At 47.5% G+C, this 17721-nt stretch overlaps 1 protein-coding gene and 1 long non-coding RNA gene across 34 annotated transcripts in view; both read left to right on the plus strand.

Annotated features, from left to right (window-relative positions):
- The first annotated feature begins 265 nt into the window (after window positions 1-265).
- The window catches only part of LIMCH1 (LIM and calponin homology domains 1), a 357562-nt gene continuing 340106 nt past the window's right edge, over window positions 266-17721 (plus strand). For all 33 annotated transcript variants that reach the window (XM_084971777.1, XM_084971782.1, XM_084971778.1 and 30 more), the window contains exon 1: window positions 266-449. In XM_084971777.1, coding sequence (XP_084827903.1) covers window positions 354-449 — 96 coding nt within the window. In that variant the 5' untranslated portion in view covers window positions 266-353. The remainder of the gene's footprint in view (window positions 450-17721) is intronic.
- On the plus strand, window positions 5180-10681 carry LOC146400405 (uncharacterized). The gene is made up of 2 exons (XR_014812359.1): window positions 5180-6396; window positions 8055-10681. It is a non-coding gene; the product is annotated as an uncharacterized LOC146400405 (long non-coding RNA).

Below are 17721 nucleotides of genomic sequence, written 5' to 3' on the forward strand. Positions count from 1 at the left end.
CCAGTGCTCACTCTCGGTTATTTTTAGCCGGTGGCTGACACCCCGCCCGGGGCGGGGGGCGGAGCGGAGGTGGGGGTAGAGGGAGCTCCCGGCGCCTCGGCGCTCGCTCCCGCGGGGACTCGCGGCGCGGCCGAGCCGGGCGGCTCTGGGAACAGCTGCGGCGGCGTCCTCGGCGGCAGCGCGGCTCTCCGCGGGGACCTGCGCCGAGCGGAGGAGGGGCCGGCGGGGGAGGAGAGCCGGAGAACGGGCGGGCGGGAAGGGGCGGGGAGCGCGCTCCTGCGGCGGCAGCGGCGGCGGCGGCGGCCGTCCTCATCCCGGCGGCCCAGCGCTCGAGTGGACGCGGGGCTTCGCAAATGGCTTGTCCCGCTCTCGGTCTGGAAGCTCTTCAGCCCTTGCAGCCCGAGCCGCCCCCCGAGCCCGCCTTCTCCGAGGCGCAGAAGTGGATCGAGGTAGGTGCCCGCGGCTGGCGGGCGGCCTTGCAGGGGCGCCCGGAGCCCCTGACCCGCGCACACACGGACGACAGGTCGAGCCTCGCCTCCCCCCACTTTCTTTTGCCAGCTGCGCCAGGTCACCCGCCAGGGCCTCGAGCGAGCTGTGATTCTCTGACGCTTTGGTACTGGCGACTTGGGTGAGGGTGGGCGCGAAGTGGGGACACTGCGCTCGCTGTGCATATAGGGGGCAGGAAGCGGTCCTCTGCGCCTCCATCCCTCCTGCCCGCCAGCAGCGCAAATCTCAGCTCCTGCCGCTTCCAGGCGCTGCCACGGGAAGCGCAGTGCGAGCCCAAGCGCCGCAAAGGCGCATTAAGCGAGAGCCTCCGGAGTCCTTGCCGAGGCCGCATTTGGCGGGGGGCGGGGGAGAGGGCCTGCTCCACGTCCTATCTCTGCCGGTTGGTGCCCCCTCCCTGCCCTTGGGAAGCAGAGCTGTGTATATCACCACGGAAGCGCGTACCCACTGGACCCTCGGGCTGTATTCTTGGCACTGGGTCAGGTGTGAGGCTGGCATAGCACAGAGGGCCGGGGAGCCTGCTAGACCCACCTGCGAAAGCGCCATCCGCGCAGACCAAACATCGGCAGCCCCTACTCCATCCGAGAGGCGGTGGGGCGGGCTCGCAGGGGCCGAGTACCGGGCCCCGTTGGCATATTTTACTTCTTAAATGACTCGGTGGCAGGCTAGGGAAATCACTGGAGCTCTCGGCTCAGTCCAGGAAGCGCTCCCTGGGCGATCCTGATTCTCGATGTCTATCTGTAAATGCAGCTTGGTGGTCCTGTGCCCCTGAAATGACGTGTCTGCGGGGGTCAGGACTCTTGCGGGGCGCGAGGGGGAAAGGTGACCCCCTGTGACCTGTGCAGTGAGCCTCTGTTTCCGCGGGCGGCCTTTCTTGAGGCTCAGCGGAAGGTGCATTTTGGCCCTCTTTCCTCAGGGACAAGCTGCTCTCCCTCCCTGGTAGTTTAAAGGAAGAGATGTACGGCTAAGTCATGATCTAGCAACGGTGAAGCATGTTAGTACTCAGACTTGTCACTTAACTGACACTCCGTGTGGCACCTCACATCTTGATGCTGCTGGAGTAACAGAGCTAGATGGTACAGATTTAAATCTGCTGAGCTGTCTGCGGAAACCACCCTCATTCAATGGTGCTCTGACGGGCCAGCCAGAGGCCTGCACCTTACAGGGTTAATCTGCTTCATGCAAACAAGAGTGCTAGGCAGAGTTTAGAAAGACCTATTTTAAAATAGGGCTAAAGACACAGAAGAATAAACTCAAGGCTCTTTGCTTTTAAAAGCCCCAATCATGTCTCTTATAATTTGATGGCTCCTGACCAGATGAGAAAAAGACCTTGGCTTTTTATTGTGACATGTGGTTAGCATGGCTTGGGCTGTGACAGGTGCTCCCTCTGTGCTGCATACTTGGGCTCACAGGACACACAGGAGCCGTTTGTTGTCACTAGCTTGGTTGAGAATTGGAGTACTATGTTTTTCATGTTTTTGCACTTTAAAATGTTCTGGAGAGATTTTGGATGTGGATGGTGGTGAGGGGATGCCTATAATTCTCGAAATCAAGTGGTTTATTCCCAGTTTCCTTAATTTGTAAGTAACACTGACATACACCACTTTTAAAAAATGTATTGTGGTATAAGTCACCAACAGGAAGGGGCGCACATGTTAAGTGCACACCTCCATGAATTCTGACATGTGTATACAGTACCGCAGCCCCCACCTAGATCACCATCTAAAACATATTCTGCCCAGGTCACAGTTGGTTTTTAAGTGGTGATATATTTCAGGCTAAATATTATGCAGGGCAGGCTCTCAGCTTCTGTCCTGGTTCTGTAGGTTAAAACACCACCACCACCACCACCACCAACAACAACTTCCTTAGGAAGCGGAGCCCCACTGGGCCCTATAGACAGTTGAGCATTATTCTTGGTGCTTTCCTGGTCTACCAACTGGAGAATGTGAAAGCCACACCAGGCAGTGCGTGGCCTTAGGACGGAGCAGCCGTGGCGCTGTGCGTGTGCATTATTGAAGCTGCCTATCTCCTTTCCATCACCGAGTAGGGTTTCACGGAAAGGAGAGCTTCCCCTCCCAGGCGGTATAAAAAGGTGTTTGCTCCAGGGAGCGATGGAGCCCGCCCCCCTTCCTTCCCGGAGATTCCTCTTGAAATGTAAATGCGGCGTCTGCAAACTGGAGGAGCCCAGGAGCAGTAACAGCTGGTTCTGCGCGTAGTCGCCCAGTGAACAAAGATTCCCCGGGCTAATATAGCAGCAATGCAGTCCTTAGTGCAGGCTGAGCTCCCAGGGGGACTATTTGAGAACAATTGCCTCTCCTTTAGGGGCTGCATTGTCTTGGGCCACATCCTCATTGGTGGGGCTTTATCACTTTTTTTTTTTAGTTGGTGATTAAATTTCCAATGGGTTTTTTTTTTTTTCTTTTCTTTTTTCTTTTGAGTCATTAGGAACTTCACCTTTTCAGAAAAAAAATGTTCCCTTGGGTGCCGCAGGCTAATAAACAAACCTTGCAGCTTGTCTCTTCTCTTTCGTCCCTGATCTTCCTGGAGGCCCTGGATTGGCCAGAAAACCCTTCATTCTTTATAAAGAAAGGCTCGGGGAACGAGCTCCAGGAGCTAAGTTGTGAGTGAGGAATTTTCTCAGCCTGCAGCCTTGGCTCTTTGAGGGCTGTGTTCCTGGGCAGGAAACAGTGGCCTGGACACCAGGCCCCCACCTCGCCCCACCCCGCCCCACCCCAGGCTCCTGCCTTAGCTGGCAAAGGTGAAAGCCCTAACAGAGGTCACAGACCGGGAGGGAACAGTTCCCTCACACTTGCAGGGACTTTTTATAGCTGTCGGAGCCGGCTCCGTGTCTTAATGGGGCTTTGGGGAGACTCCCGGAGGAAACAACAAACTTCACGTATTACCGCTGGCTACCAGCAGGCAGGGGCCTAATTTCCTTCCACCTTCCTTTTGGAGGAGGCTTTCTTAAGCCAAGGGGCAGTGAGGTCAGACCTTGCACACCTGGGTGGGAAACCCAGGCCTACTGCCTTCAGGCTGTTTCCTCTCTTTGGTTCTGAATAGTTTCTTTGAAAGCTGGCTCTAGTTTTTAAACAACAGCAGCCATAACAGAGATATTTTTGAAAACATCTGTGAAACAGGGGTTCTAATAATAGCATACCAACCTGGAAGGAGGGCTGTGAGAATGAAATAAGTGAGTACGTTGAAAGTGCTTAGGCCAGTAGCCATCACTTAGGAGGGCCGCCTAAGTAAGGGGTGTTATTATTATTACCATTAGATTACTACTGCTATTACTATTACTGTTAGTACTACTACTACTACTACCATTACTACTATAGTACTGCTCCTATCCCCATTGTTATTATACCACGTTATTGCTATTACTGTTGTTGCTGTGTTGTTGATAACTACCGCTGACTTTGAAAGAACATCTTCAGAACCCTGAATGGCTCAGTGTACAAAATATAATTCAGTTACCTACTGATCTCATTCTATTATCTTACCTTATTAGCTCCAGACACCTGGACTAGACGTCAGGGGCTTTGCTTTACTCTAACTTACCCTAGCTTACTCTTATTTATCTAAAAGATGTGTAGGGATCAGAGGAAAACCAGGAATATCTACTGATAGGATGATCTTGATAGTCCATTAAGGATTAGAAAATTATTCCTCGATATTATGTTGCCGATTTACATTTAATGCTCAGCCTTTGTTACCAGACTCTAAGCAGAAGGCTCAGTTCCTCTCGTCTTAAAGACAATCCAACATTAAAGCGTTATACAAATGGTGGTTGTCTGAACATGCATCTCCAGTGTAGCAGTGTTTTGTTCACTGAAGTTATGTGTCAGCTCCCTCTAGAAAAAGAATAATTCCCTCATTTATTTTCCTTTCTCCTTCTTCCTTTCTTACTCCCCCCACCCCCATAACACACGGTATTTATTGAGTCATAAGACTCTGTTAGCAGGAAGGTGATTCCGATTTTCTTGGTACGCCCCCTGCCCCCCCACCTTTGCCTCTGCCCGCAACAATATTTATCTGCTCTAATCTGTAGTTCTTCTCTGCAATGCCAAACACTTTCTGGAGAAACAGATGTCTCTCCAGCTTGGTTTCAGTTGTGATTTGAAACAAGTTGCCAGGCCTTTAGGGAGGGGTTGGAAATTTTAACCCAATTCAGCCTTAACTTCTCAACTAAAGACATTTGTGGACTCCTTTAACTTTAATCATAGCATGCATGCCTGTGGGGCCTGGCGCTGAATGTAATCTCATTTGTGACCTAATCCATATTTCGCCTGAGCGGGAACTAGTGCTAGAAGGGATGTGTTCATCATTTTGGGTCATTTTCCCCTGCTCACATAGCATGGTTTTCTTATGCAACTGCGACCTGATTTTGAAGATTCAAAGCACTGAGGGTACCTTAGCTCTCCAGGACTGAAAGCTGTTGTGGTGTTTGGCAGTTGGGAGAATTTCTCTGTAGCCTTTGAGAGAATCTAGCATGTAGTGGCCAGTCCATTTTCAGTGTAAGTAAGCCATGACATTTGCGATGTAATGACGAATGAACACATGCCATACGCTATGCAGTCATTCTAATTCTTTTTCTTTGTCAGGACTTGAGGACTCTTACATCTTTTTTTGCGACAATACAGATCGAACTTTGCATATGGTCCTCCAGCTCTGTATGGAGAGCTGAGGAAGGGGAAGAAGAACTACTCTGGCTAACTCAAGAAGGGAGGGCTGGTCTGAATACATATGGAAATGAGAGCAGGCGGCTTCTTTCTCACAAGGACATTTAAATAGTCCGGCTTGTTTGTATACAAGGGCTGCTGTGACACAATGCTGTCACATGGCTGGAGAACAGTGAGGTCCCACAGATTTGGGGAAAGGGGAAGTGGAGTGGGAGGTGGAGCTGGCTCTTCTGGCCCCAGCATTTCCTTGGAAACCGAGTTTGCATCAGGCAAGCTCCAAATGGGTAGACGCAGCTCTGGCCACCAAGAGGGGGTAGGGTGGGGCATGTGTCCCCAGCAACTGGATCTCTGGGTCCCCTGCTCTCTGCTGACGGGTGACAATGGAGCCATGATGCAGACAGCTGGCCCGTGACTCTGTGGGTGGCAGTCAGTGCTGGGAGGGACCAGGCAGCTCCGGGAAATGGGCCTGGCAGCCTCTCGTTTTGCTTCAGAGTGTTCTAAAACTTAAAAATGTCATCGCCAGGAGTAACATGATAATAATGATGATGGTGCTGAATGTGATGCTCGTGACGATCACAGCTGATGTTTGTTGAGTGCTTACTATGTGTCCGGCACAGGGTGAAAAAGTCAAGGTTGGCATTTTAAGTAAGTACTGTTATTATCCCCATTTGCAGGTGAGAAAGTATCTTGCCCAAAGTCACAGGTAAGTGGCAAAAGTAGGACTTTAATCAAAAACATCCTTTCTTAACTTCTACAGATATCCCAAATACCCAGATATCTAAAATTTATAGTTGAAGACCTTGGGGCTTCCAGGAATTAGGAGGCTTGCCCATGGTCACCTGCTCAGGGAGTACCTGTCAGAGTCAGGATTCAAACCCAGACTGTCTGACTTTGCAGCCTTTGTTATCGGATCCCGTGTACTGCTTCCTACATTTAGGGCCATGTGTGAAAATTCCTGTGAGGATTGCGAATTCTGTTCCTGTGACCGTGCAAGGGATCTCCCCACCCCCACTTTTTTTTTTTTTTTTTTTTTTTTTTAGGTCCTTGCTTTCTTTTTCTTTTCTTTTTTTAACTTCTTTTTAGGGCTGCACCCGTGGCATATAGAAGTTCCCAGGCTAGAGTTCTAATCGGAGCTGCAGCTGCCGGCCTACACCACAGCCACAGCAACATCAGATCTGAGCCACGTCTGCGCCCTACACCACAGCTCACGGCAATGCCAGATCCTTAACCCACTGAGCGAGGCCAGGGATCGAACCTGTGTCTTCATGGATGCGAGTCAGATTCATTTCCGCTGAGCACCGATGGGAGCTCCGTGCTTTAGCATTTCTAATGGAGGAGGTGAGCAGGTGCATTGTTCCATACTTTACGTTCCGCACAGAGTTTGAGTGAAGACCTGACATCTGTTTTGTGCTCCAAATAGGGGTGCAAAGGGCTGCCTCTTCACTGGGCTGATGTGTTTATGTGGTGTTGGCACATCTGTCTGAGGCTCCTCCCCCCTCTCCTGGAAGTTCTCCCATCTCTCACCTGAATCGTTTTGTTGTTGAGTTCAGCCAAGAGGCAGGTTGTTCCGAGAGAGGAGATTGGCAGCCTCTCCTGCAGGTATCTCGGACCCGTCTTAAAGAACTGAGGGGTCTGGACCAAGTAGCTCTGTGACCTCTGGGAGTCCTGGCTTGTAGATGACATCCCTGTCACCTATATCCCCGTCTAACCCTCGTCATTTTGGCCTTTCTTTTCATGGTCGAGGACCGAGTCACTTCATTGATTTTTGACGAAACTGCTCTCACTGGCGCTAGATTTTATTTTTGAAACCCACTTCACCCTTCCGTGATTGAGAAAAATACCCAATGCAGTTTTGTACTGTTTCCCCTCATTTGTTCCTCAGGATGTGTGTGTGTTTACCTCTGAAGCAAAGGAAAGGTAGCAGCAGATAGGGTCTGTGGGTGGGGAGGGGAGGACGGGAAAAAGGATGACTTCAGGGCAGTCGAAGAGGAAAGGATAACAACACTTGAAGTGCTATATTTAAGTGAAATATTAAAATAGTCTAAATTAGAGGGTTACCAGTTGATACAGGAAAAAAAAATAGTCCTGAAAAAAAAAAAAAGAGTGATGGACTATTGAATGCCTTCTGCCCTCCCTCTCTGCAAGGAAGTATGATGTCATGGAGTTCAGTTCTTGGCTGTGGTAAAATTCCGCATGTGCGGTGCTGAAAAGAACGTTCTGGAAGAGATGTCCTTATGCAGCTGACCCTGATGGGGTGGCCATAGTATCTCAGGGAATTATCTTTGGCATAAGCGGAAAAGCCAAGGAGATGGAGTCATGTGACATGCACCGAAGAAATGTCTTGACTGACACCTTTTCCCACTAAAATACACTATCAGCAAAACTGTCCTTTTATCTGTGCTGGGCCTTGAAGGATAAAATTTTGGTTGGGCTGGGAGAGCTCTGTGTTTCTGTGATGCTGCATTCAGACTGTGACAGTGACAGCCATGGTAGGAGGCAGCTCGGCCTCCTGGTCAACCTTAGAACTTAGGGATGTACCCCACCCATCGATCCCTAAATAGCCCATTAGGAGACCATGTAAGAATAGACCTGCACTTGCTTTTATTTTTCATAAAGGTCAAGGGCAGAAGGGCTTGTGACTTTTTTATTTTTACATCCCAATACTATTATAAAAAAGTCCGAAGCCTTGTTTTTTTTACCAAGTGGGTGCACTAAGTGAGGAATTGAATTTATTTATTGTGGAGTAGAGGCTCTCTTTTCTTCTCCTAAGAAATATTTAAAAAATAAGGAGTTCCTGTCATGGCTAAGAGGTTAATGAACCCGACTAGTACCCGTGAGGATGTGGGTTCGATCCCTGGCCTCGCTCAGTGGGTTAGGGATCTGTAGGGTAGGTTGCAGACTCAGCTCGGATCCTGAGTTACTGTGGCTGTGGCATAAGCTGGTGGCTACAGCTCCCAATTCACCCCCTAATGTGGAAACCTCCACATGCCGTGGGTGCGGCCCTAAAAAGACACACACACACACACAAAAAAAAGATATTCAAACAATTATTTTATTCTGATAGGAAACTGAATGAAGGCTAGGATAGGCTCAGTCAGATGGTTCAAGATATGAAGGTAATTACTTGGGATGCTTGACTATCACTCGTAAGCTCACTTCACTGTAAACACTGAAATAAGCATTAATGGTGAAAATAAGCATTAATGTGTACAAGTGTTTTAAACAACTTGTGAAATTCATTTCCTGAAAAGTGTTTACTAAGCTCCAGCAATGCACCCGGCATAGTGCTGAGAACCAAGGTTAGATGGCAAGCAAAATAAATGTGATTCCTGCCCACATGAAAATGCACCATGTCGTAGTGGGGGTGGGGTAGAGCATAAACAATAAATTCATAATAACAAACTGGGATAAGTGCTATGTAGATGAAGAATGGGGGACTTAAGGGAAAAGAACTTCAAGCAGACAAGAACTCACAGTGAAAATAATAGTTAAGCTAAGACCATCAAAGGGTGCTGAATAGAGGAACTAGTTTGCTGCTAATTTCTTGAGATAAGGGCTTTCGTGTACACACAACACAGGCTTTTATGCTGTTAAAAATTTCCAGATGTGTTGAAGGGGTGTGTGTACGGGAGCGGGTGGAGAAGGGAGCCGAGTCAGAAATTCTCGAATATTCTTGTAGGCCACCCAGAGAGTAGGGTTTGCATGATAGTCCACTCCACTGCTTAGGACCAAGGTATAATCGATCTAGAGCCCCTCTTCTGAGAGAAATGGCAGGGAGGACTTGGGGACTTACACTTGAGCCTGGACTCTGCCATGAAAATTATTACACAAAGTAGGGCCTGTAGAGACGACACTCTACTCTGAAGTGAGACGAAGCTGCAGGAAACCTGCCTACTTTTCAGAGAGTAAGCTGAGCAATTTTGTGCGAGACTTTGAGTGGTGACCCGCAGATGTCCTCTGATTGGGGAACATGCTCCCCCTAAATTCCTCTAAAAGAAGGTGCTGTATAAACTAATAAAGTCACATGTCATCTGGGAGCCCCATAAGTTGTAAATTCTGTGACTTAGGTTCCTCTCAACCCTCGAACCCATCATCTCTAGAACCCCCTTCCTCACAGTCCAACGTGACTGCTAGAGACACATCATCACGTCACCTTTCCAGGAAGCAGGACGGAGGAAGGGAAAATGAAGAGTGCATCCTTCCTTTATGAGAGGCCTTTTAGAAAACTTTTCCTGACATTCCTGCTTCCATTTTATTGCCCAGAATTTGGGTAACACGGCCACTCCTGATTGCAGGGGAGCGTGCCATGTTCCCAGGTAATGATCTGGGGTCTGTCCCTCAGGAGAAAGGGGAGAATGGCAATTGAGGGAGGGACAGCCTGAAATGCCCCCTCTCCAGGGACAAGTCCTTTCAAGACAGGGCTAAATATGACTGCATCTGAGGCAGACTCCCTGATTCCTCTAAGCCCCTAATCCTTCTCTGCGCACATCTGGCATTTAGAATTCACCTCTGTTAGAAAAGTTGTCACATCTCATTCTAACAAACATATCCTTCCTGGGAGCCGCCTCCTTTGATAAACCCCAGAGCTCCTGTGGCCAAGGTCTGGGTCGCAGAGCTCATCCCACTGCTCTTCCGTTTATTCACCTGCTCCCCGTTGGGGCCTCAGAGCCACATGCCCCGCTGCCTGAGAAATGATGTCTCAGTGAGGCTGTGCCCAGCTATGATTGCCTGATTGGCACCTGGACTCTGCTGTGGCAGAGAAAATAGACTCTGTTGCTGCCCTGACGGGAAGCAAAGTGTTCTCTGTGTGTGCGTCTTTAAAGACTGATTAAAAAAAGCAGTTTACCCAATAGTTGCCTAGAGACAGTCAGTGATTGGTCCCTTGGAAAGTGATTCTACTGCTGGCTCTTCAGGCAGGGGATCAGTTGAAGGAATTATTTAGGAGGCTGCCCTGGCCCTCAGGTTGGACTGGTGTAGGGCTCACTGCACTTGGCATTTCTGTCTTCAGGGTGGGAGAGCAGATGCCTCCTTTCTTTAAATAGACACGCTCCCCGCCTTCTGCCCTGGCCTCTGCTTCTCTTTCTCTCCTCACCCCACTTAGCCTCCCCTCGCTCCCCCTGTTGTGGGATCTAGCTAAAGAAAAAGCACTGAGGGATTTGATTTTAGTGGTCCTCTGGATGAGTTCTTATTAGATAGGTTTTTTTTGGGGGGGTGGTCTTTTTAGAGCCGCATCTGTGGCATATGGAGGTTCCCAGGCTAGGGGTCGAATTGGAGCTGTAGCCACTGGCCTACACCACAGTCACAGCAATGTGGGATCTGAGCCGCACATGCAACCTATACCACAGCTCATGGCAATGCCGGATCCTTAACCACTGAGCGAGGCCAGGGATCGAACCCGCAACCTCATATATCCTAGTCAGGTTTGTTACCACTGAGCCACGTCGGGAACTCCCTACATAAGTATTTTTAAAAGGGAAACACCCCACAAAAACAAATGACCAGCAGCTGGTATTAATAAGTGACTACGGCTGTGACCATTCATTGTCATGACCCAATGGAAACACTGAGAAATGGCATCCTCCCCGCCTTTCCTACAGAAAATGAAAAAGGGAGCTTGTGATCCGAATGGTGTTATCGACCAACAGATGTGGTTGCCGCCTGTTTCCTCAGGAACCTTGCAAGATGTCATAGAGGGGAGGGGTGGGTGACAAGTGGAAGCCTGAGTCATCACGTTGCAGGAGTTGACGGAATGTGATGATGTAACATGATAAGGTGGCTGGTTCAGTGCCACATAAAAAATAATAATAGTTACACTTCTAGAGCCCTTGTCATATGGCAGGGCTGGTGTAGGTGCTTGAGATATAATATAAAATAATATTATCATATCATATCATATCATAACTAGCCCTGTACCCAGCAGATAATGTACTTCTCAGGTAAGCACCATTTTATGCCCATTTTACATGATGGGAAAACTGGAGCACAGAAGTGTTAACTACTTTGCCTGAAGTCACATAGTTTATAACTGGCAGAGCTGGGATTTGAACCCAGGCAGTTTTGTTCCAGAGTTTGAGCTTGGGCTGATAACTGCTATACTCTATAAGCAGAAGCAAAATTTTTTTTTTTTTTTTCCAGGGCCGCACCCATGGCATATGGACGTTCTCAGGCTAGGGGTCAAATCGGAACTGCAGCTGCCGGCCTATGCCACAGCCACAGCAACGTGGGATCCGAGCCTCGTCTTCGACCTACACCAGATCCTTAAACCAGTGAGCGAGCCCAAGAAATGAGCCCTCACCCTCATGGATCCTAGTCGGGTTTGTTAACCACTCCCGAAGAAAACTCCCAGGAGCCAAACTTCTAAAAGGATCCTGCTTCCCACTATCTAAGCAAGCAGATGACCTGCGCCTTCCTCTGCCTGCCTCTCCCCCTTAGCAGCTGTTTATTGAGCATCTTCTATGTGCGTGGTACTGTTAGTTGCTAGGCAACAGTTCCACCTCTATAACTCCGGCACATTTTTTCTGAAACTGGAGCCCTTTCATAGCTTTTGGAAAGATAAATTTTGGCAGGAGGCTGGTTAGAACGATGATGACAAAACATTATAGGAGCGGAATGAATGATAGTCGATGGGTGGAACTATTTTTACTCCCTTTCTCTTCACCTACCTCCTTCCCCTTGGTTGAGACCTGGCTCCCTGTCTGTATTCAGGTAGTCCTTGAACAGAAATTATTCCCAACAGGAGGCAGAAAAGCATGTGTCGTTAGGGTGTGTCCCTGCCAGGCATTGTTGCTGGGTGCTCTACATTTGTCATTCTCTTTGGTCCTTGTGTAACACGAATATCCACTGCCCACCCAACCAGTTCAAGAATTGCTACTGTGCCTGTTCTAGTAAGATGTGCTCATGTTAAGACTGGCAGCGGAATCACTTTGCTCTACAGCAGAGAGCCATACAACATCATATATTAACTATACTTCAATTAAAAAAAAAAGACTGGCAAGCAGGTGGGTCAGGACTCTCATCCAATGTGACTCCAGGGCCCTCCAGTGATGCCCCTTGCAGTGGTACTTCTCTTGGCTGGGTTACCCATCTGGTATGTCCTGGTCGCAGCTCCACTCTCAGACCCCTCCCCCAGCATGTTCCCTAGTGTTCTGAGCAAATACAGTTGGCCCTGCTCTTATTTATGTTTCTGTAGTGTGAATTATTACATGTGATTGGGAAATAGGGAGTGATGTTTTTATGATGCAAGTTGCCAGGGTTCGCGTGAGGTATTTCTTGGCACCTTAGTATTTTGCATCACCAGTTAGCAGCAATCGAAAGCAAAGTAGCCTGGTGGACGTGAACCAGGGAGGCGATGGCACCTGTGCTTGCTCTGGGCTCCATCGGGCATTGCGCTTATTGAAAGATCTGATTTTCCCAGATCATTATGAGTTTTCTTTTATCTCCGTGTAACACAGCAGCTTTGGTCTTTCCTCATACCCTTTCCACCCTGCATCCTTGCCCTGCCCCACCTTTATCAAATAATTAAAGTCCCACATTCTATAGCAGGAAATAGAAAACATCTTTTTTATCTGCGCTAGGAATTTTCAGTTTCTTATTTTTGTTAGAGGTCTGATTACAAAGTTAAATGGGATTTGAGCTTTCTGCTCCAACTTGAAATTTTCCATAAGCCCTGTTATTTTTCAGTGTGTGATTTTCCAAATATGAGGCGTTTGGTTGTTTGTCTTACTTTGGGGCATTATTCACCCATTTTCAGGGGTGGGGGTGTTGTTTTGATCTAGAGATACTTGGATCTTCGTGTTTCGTGCTGACTTACTACCTCTCGCTCACATGCTCATACACATAGATTATAAAACAACACATTGAAGATTCCTGATGCTGGAATTTAGGATCTTGGGTCATAAGGAAGCTTTTTAAGGAACTTGGCATTTCCTAGCTCCTGCTGGCTAACCTTGGATGCCATTCTCCAGAGAAGCTGGTACTGTTTTCGGAGAGGTGGTGGGATAGTGCAGCTTCTTTCCTGAGGCATCTTTCTTTGGGATTGTGTGCCTTGATCGTTCTTAAAGCAGCATCCTTCTCCCCAAGGGAACCTCCACAAGTGATTTGTTGCAGGTGAGAAGCACTTGGGAGGTGCGTTGGAAATGAGGAAACTGAGACTTGAGGGTAAGTGTGAGTGGTTTGTCCGAGGATGGTTGTGGGCTTCTAGGCTGTTATTCGTGTGGATTTCCTGAAACAATATGTATGTATTGGCACCTTGTCTCAGTTGGGGACATTATTCATCCATTCATCATATACTTATTGAGCATGTCCTAGGAACGCAGGAGTAGCGGAGACACATGTGGTCCCTGCCCTTGGGGGGGTTACCTTCTACCAGGAGAGACAGACCCCGAACATAGGATTCTCTGTGTGATGCATGTTCAGAAAAGGAAGAGAGGATTGTGTGGACATGGGGCGGTCTGGGCCTCCTTCCAGCCATGGGGACCTCGGGCAGCCTCTCTGAGGAAGTGGTGTTTAAGCCAAGACCCAAAGGATGCGCAGGAACTGGCCAGACGGAAGGGAGCAGAAAATTGTGTGCCAGGTCCAGGCTGAGGGATGCACGAAGACTGCGAGGGAAGAGTCGGAGGAGCTCTATGAGGGGGGGATGTTCGGAGGCAGGGCGAGGGGGGCGCGGAATGAAGCTGGGGGGGCGGCATGGAAGGAGGGCCATCAGCCCTGGTGCAGAAGCTGGGGCGTCCTCAGGGCTGCCCCGTCCTAGCCTGGGGCCGTGGCTGGTTCCCTCTGGGAGAAGGAATCAGATTTTCTCCAGGCTTCCTCAGATTATTGTAGTTCATGACCATCATTTATGAGGGCTTGTTCCCTGGCTGACTCTATTCTCAGCATTTAACTTCTCAACCTCCTGTGAGCTAGGTGCAAACCCGACGACTCCCATTTTACGGAGAAATAAGTCAATGGTCGAAGGTCACACAGTCATTAGGTGGTGGGGCTGATCTTCAAACCCAGGCAGTCTGGCTGCTTTACCTGTGCTTGGAGCCACCGTGCTGTGGGATAGGATACAGGCTCTTCACCAAGGGCAGCCTGGAAGGATGCTGGTGAAGGGAGCAATAGCGGGAGGGTGGGGTGGGTGGGGTTGGAGATGCTGCCTCAGGATGCTGTCGGCCAGTGTTGGCTTTAGACATGTTTTCGGTATTCTTTTTTCTTTTTATGACTGCATCTGCGACATATGGAAGCTCCAGGACTAGGAGTCAGGGGTCGAATCAGAGCTATAGCTGCTGGCCTATGTCACAGCCACAGCAACACCATATCCGAGCTGCATCTGGGACCTATGCCACAGCTCGTGGCAACGCTGAATCCTTAACCCACTGAGCGAGGCTAGGGATCAAACCTGCATCCTCAGGGACACTATGTCAGGTTCTTAACCTGCTGAGCCACAGCTGGAAACTCTTGTTTTCAGTATTTTTAAAGAAACTTCCTAAATGAATCCCTTCACCCAGTATTCTACTTGATAATTGCTGCCACCTAGAAAGGAGAGTGATTTTATCCACATAAGGTACTAGGCATCTCCCCAACCCCACATTCTAATGCATATGGGGGCATAAGGGAACAGACTCCTCCCTCCCTAGTGGCCTAATGGACCTCACGGGTTGCTCTGTCGTGATAAACCACTAACTTTTCACTTCCATCAAGAGTTGTGAAGTGTGTAATGTGTTAAAAATTTGCTTATTCATTTCATTTTGTGTGAGTGTGTGTTTAGTACTTTTTTCTTTTTTTTTTTTTTTTTGGTCTTTGCTATTTCTTGGGCCGCTCCCACGGCATATGGAGGTTCCCAGGCTAGGGGTCCAATCGGAGCTGTAGCCACCAGCCTACTCCAGGGCCACAGCAACGCGGGATTCGAGCCACATCTGCAACCTACACCACAGCTCACGGCAATGCCGGATCGTTAACCCACTGAGCAAGGGCAGGGACCGAACCTGCAACCTCATGGTTCCTAGTCGGATTCGTTAACCACTGCGCCACGATGGGAACTCCCAGTACTTTTTTCATCAAACATTCTTTTGTGTGTTTTGGTTAGTATTCTGATGGTGGCCACCGATAGAAATCCAACTTAAACCAGCTTTTAAAAAAGGGTGTTTTATTGGTATTATGGTCCGGAGATAGATTCCTACTTCAGGCAAGGCTGACTCAGCAGCTCAATGATGACAGTAAGGACAAGAATTTTCTCAGCCTTTAAGCTCTGCTGTGCATTGCATGGCTTTATGCTCAGGCTCTGTGTGTCCATACCTGTCCTACCCCATCCCAGAAAGTCTAGGCTTTTCCAGGCTTGGCTAGACAAGAGCAAGTCCAGTCCTCATATTCTCTTTACACCCTCTGGGCAGAGAAAGGAGACACATCTCTCTTTCGTGATCACTCGGGGAATTGATAAGTTGATTAGCTTTAGTCAATCAAGGTCCACCCTGGTCCACCCCTACAACTGACTGGTACCCAGCAGTGAAGTGGTGAATTCCCTAAAGGAAAATCTGGGGGAAGCAGAGGATGAGGTCACAAATGTTACTAACATTTTAATAAAAATGCAATAATACATAGGAATCCATACACGGATGGCAAGACTATAGAAAAAAGCAAGGAAATAGTTAAAAAAAAAAAAAACCCCTCAGAACAGTGGCTACTTCTTGGAGGTGAGTATGGGATTATAATCTAAGATTGGTTAAAAAAGACATTATTGTTTCATTCCTATTTTTATAAGACTGGAAGAAGGGCAGTTTTAGAAATATTGAGTGTCAGATGCCCAACCCAGCACCTAATTGGTTCTACTAGGTGTCCACATGTGATTGAGTGAATCAGATTGATTTTAAAGTGTTGATTGAAAGTAATATGACTCACACAACTCAATAGCAAAACCAAAAACAGTCTGATGAAAAAATGGGCAGAGGAACTGAATAGACATTTTTCCAAAGAGGACCTGCAAGAAAAGGTGCTCAGCATCACCGATCATCAGGGAAATGTATCAAAACCACAGTGAAATATCACCTCGTGCCTGTTAGAATGACTGTCCTCAAAAAGACAATAAGTAACAAGTATTGGCGAGGATGGGTGAAAAGTCTGGTGCACTTTGGGTGGGCATATAAATTGGTGCAGCCCCTATGGAAAACAGTGTGGAGGTCCCTCAAACGATTAAAAATAGAACTATTATATGATTCAGCAATTCCACTTCTGGGTATTTTTCCAAAGAAAACAAACGCACTAAAAGATATATGCACCTGTATGTTCATCACAACATTATTTACAATGGTCGAGACATGCAAGCAGCCTAAGTGTCCATCAACAGATGAATAGATAAAGATGTGGTATATACAGGTACACACACACACACACACAAACACGCACGCACGCACGCACTCACACACAACACACATGCCAGAATACTACTCAGCCATAAAAAAGATGGAAATCTTGCCATTTGTGCCTACATGAATGGCCCTTGGGGGCCTTATGCTAAGTGAAATAAGCCAGACGGAGGAAGACAAATACAGTATGATCTCACTTATATGTGGAATCTTAAAAAAAAAAAATTGAACATGTAAAAACAAAAGTAGAAAAGTGGTTACCAGGGGTTGAGGGTGGGAGAAATAGGGAGAGGTTGCTTAAAGGGTACAAACTTTCAGCTATAAGATGAAGAAGATCTGAAGATCTAATGTATAACATGATGACTGAAATTGATAACACTGTAAAAGTGAAATTTGCTAAGAGGGTAAAACTTAAATGTTCTCAGCAAACCCTCTCCTCTGTATAGGTCTGTCTACCTCCCTATATACCTACTCTATCTATCATCCATCTATCTATCTATCTATCTATCTATCTATCTATCTATCTATCTATCTATCTAATCTATCTATCTACATATATATATACATAAATAAATATGTGAGGTGACAGAATATATTAACTGGGTGGGAGGAATCTTTTCATATTATATATGCATCAAATCATCATGACATACATTTAAAATATTTCGTTTGTCAATTATATCTCAATAAAGTTAAAAAAGAACATACAGAGTCCAACCTGGGTACTTCAGTTCTCCTTTCCTTCTCACTATATACCAATCTCTTTATAGAATTGTAAAAGCAAGCTTTTAAAAATTTTTTTTAAATATGATTTTTATTTTTTCCTTATAGTTGATTTACAGTGTTCTGACAATTTCTACTGTACAGCAAAGTGACCCAGTCACACATATGTATATATTCTTTTTCTCACATTATCCTCCATCATGTTCCATCACAAGGGATTAGATAGAGTTCCCTCTTGCTCTACAGCGGGAGCTCATTGTTTATCTACTCCATATGCATCTCTTAACCCCAGAGCAACTTTTAAAAATTATTAGAAGTGAAAATATCCACTAGCAGAATCTGATTTGTCTTCTCCATTTAATTCCGTATTCCTCAGGTAAGGATGTATTGTTTTGGAGCCTGAAGCCTAGAAATAGCAAAACCACGCAGTTGCTGTTTGCTGGACACTCTGGGGCTGGAGAATGTTGGGCTCGGAG

Source organism: Sus scrofa, chromosome 8 (assembly GCF_054392235.1).
Source record: "Sus scrofa isolate SSC_HxYL_T2T_F1_AM1 chromosome 8, Sscrofa_HxYL_maternal_Yorkshire_Landrace_v2.0, whole genome shotgun sequence".
Classification (NCBI taxonomy): Eukaryota; Metazoa; Chordata; class Mammalia; order Artiodactyla; family Suidae; genus Sus; species Sus scrofa.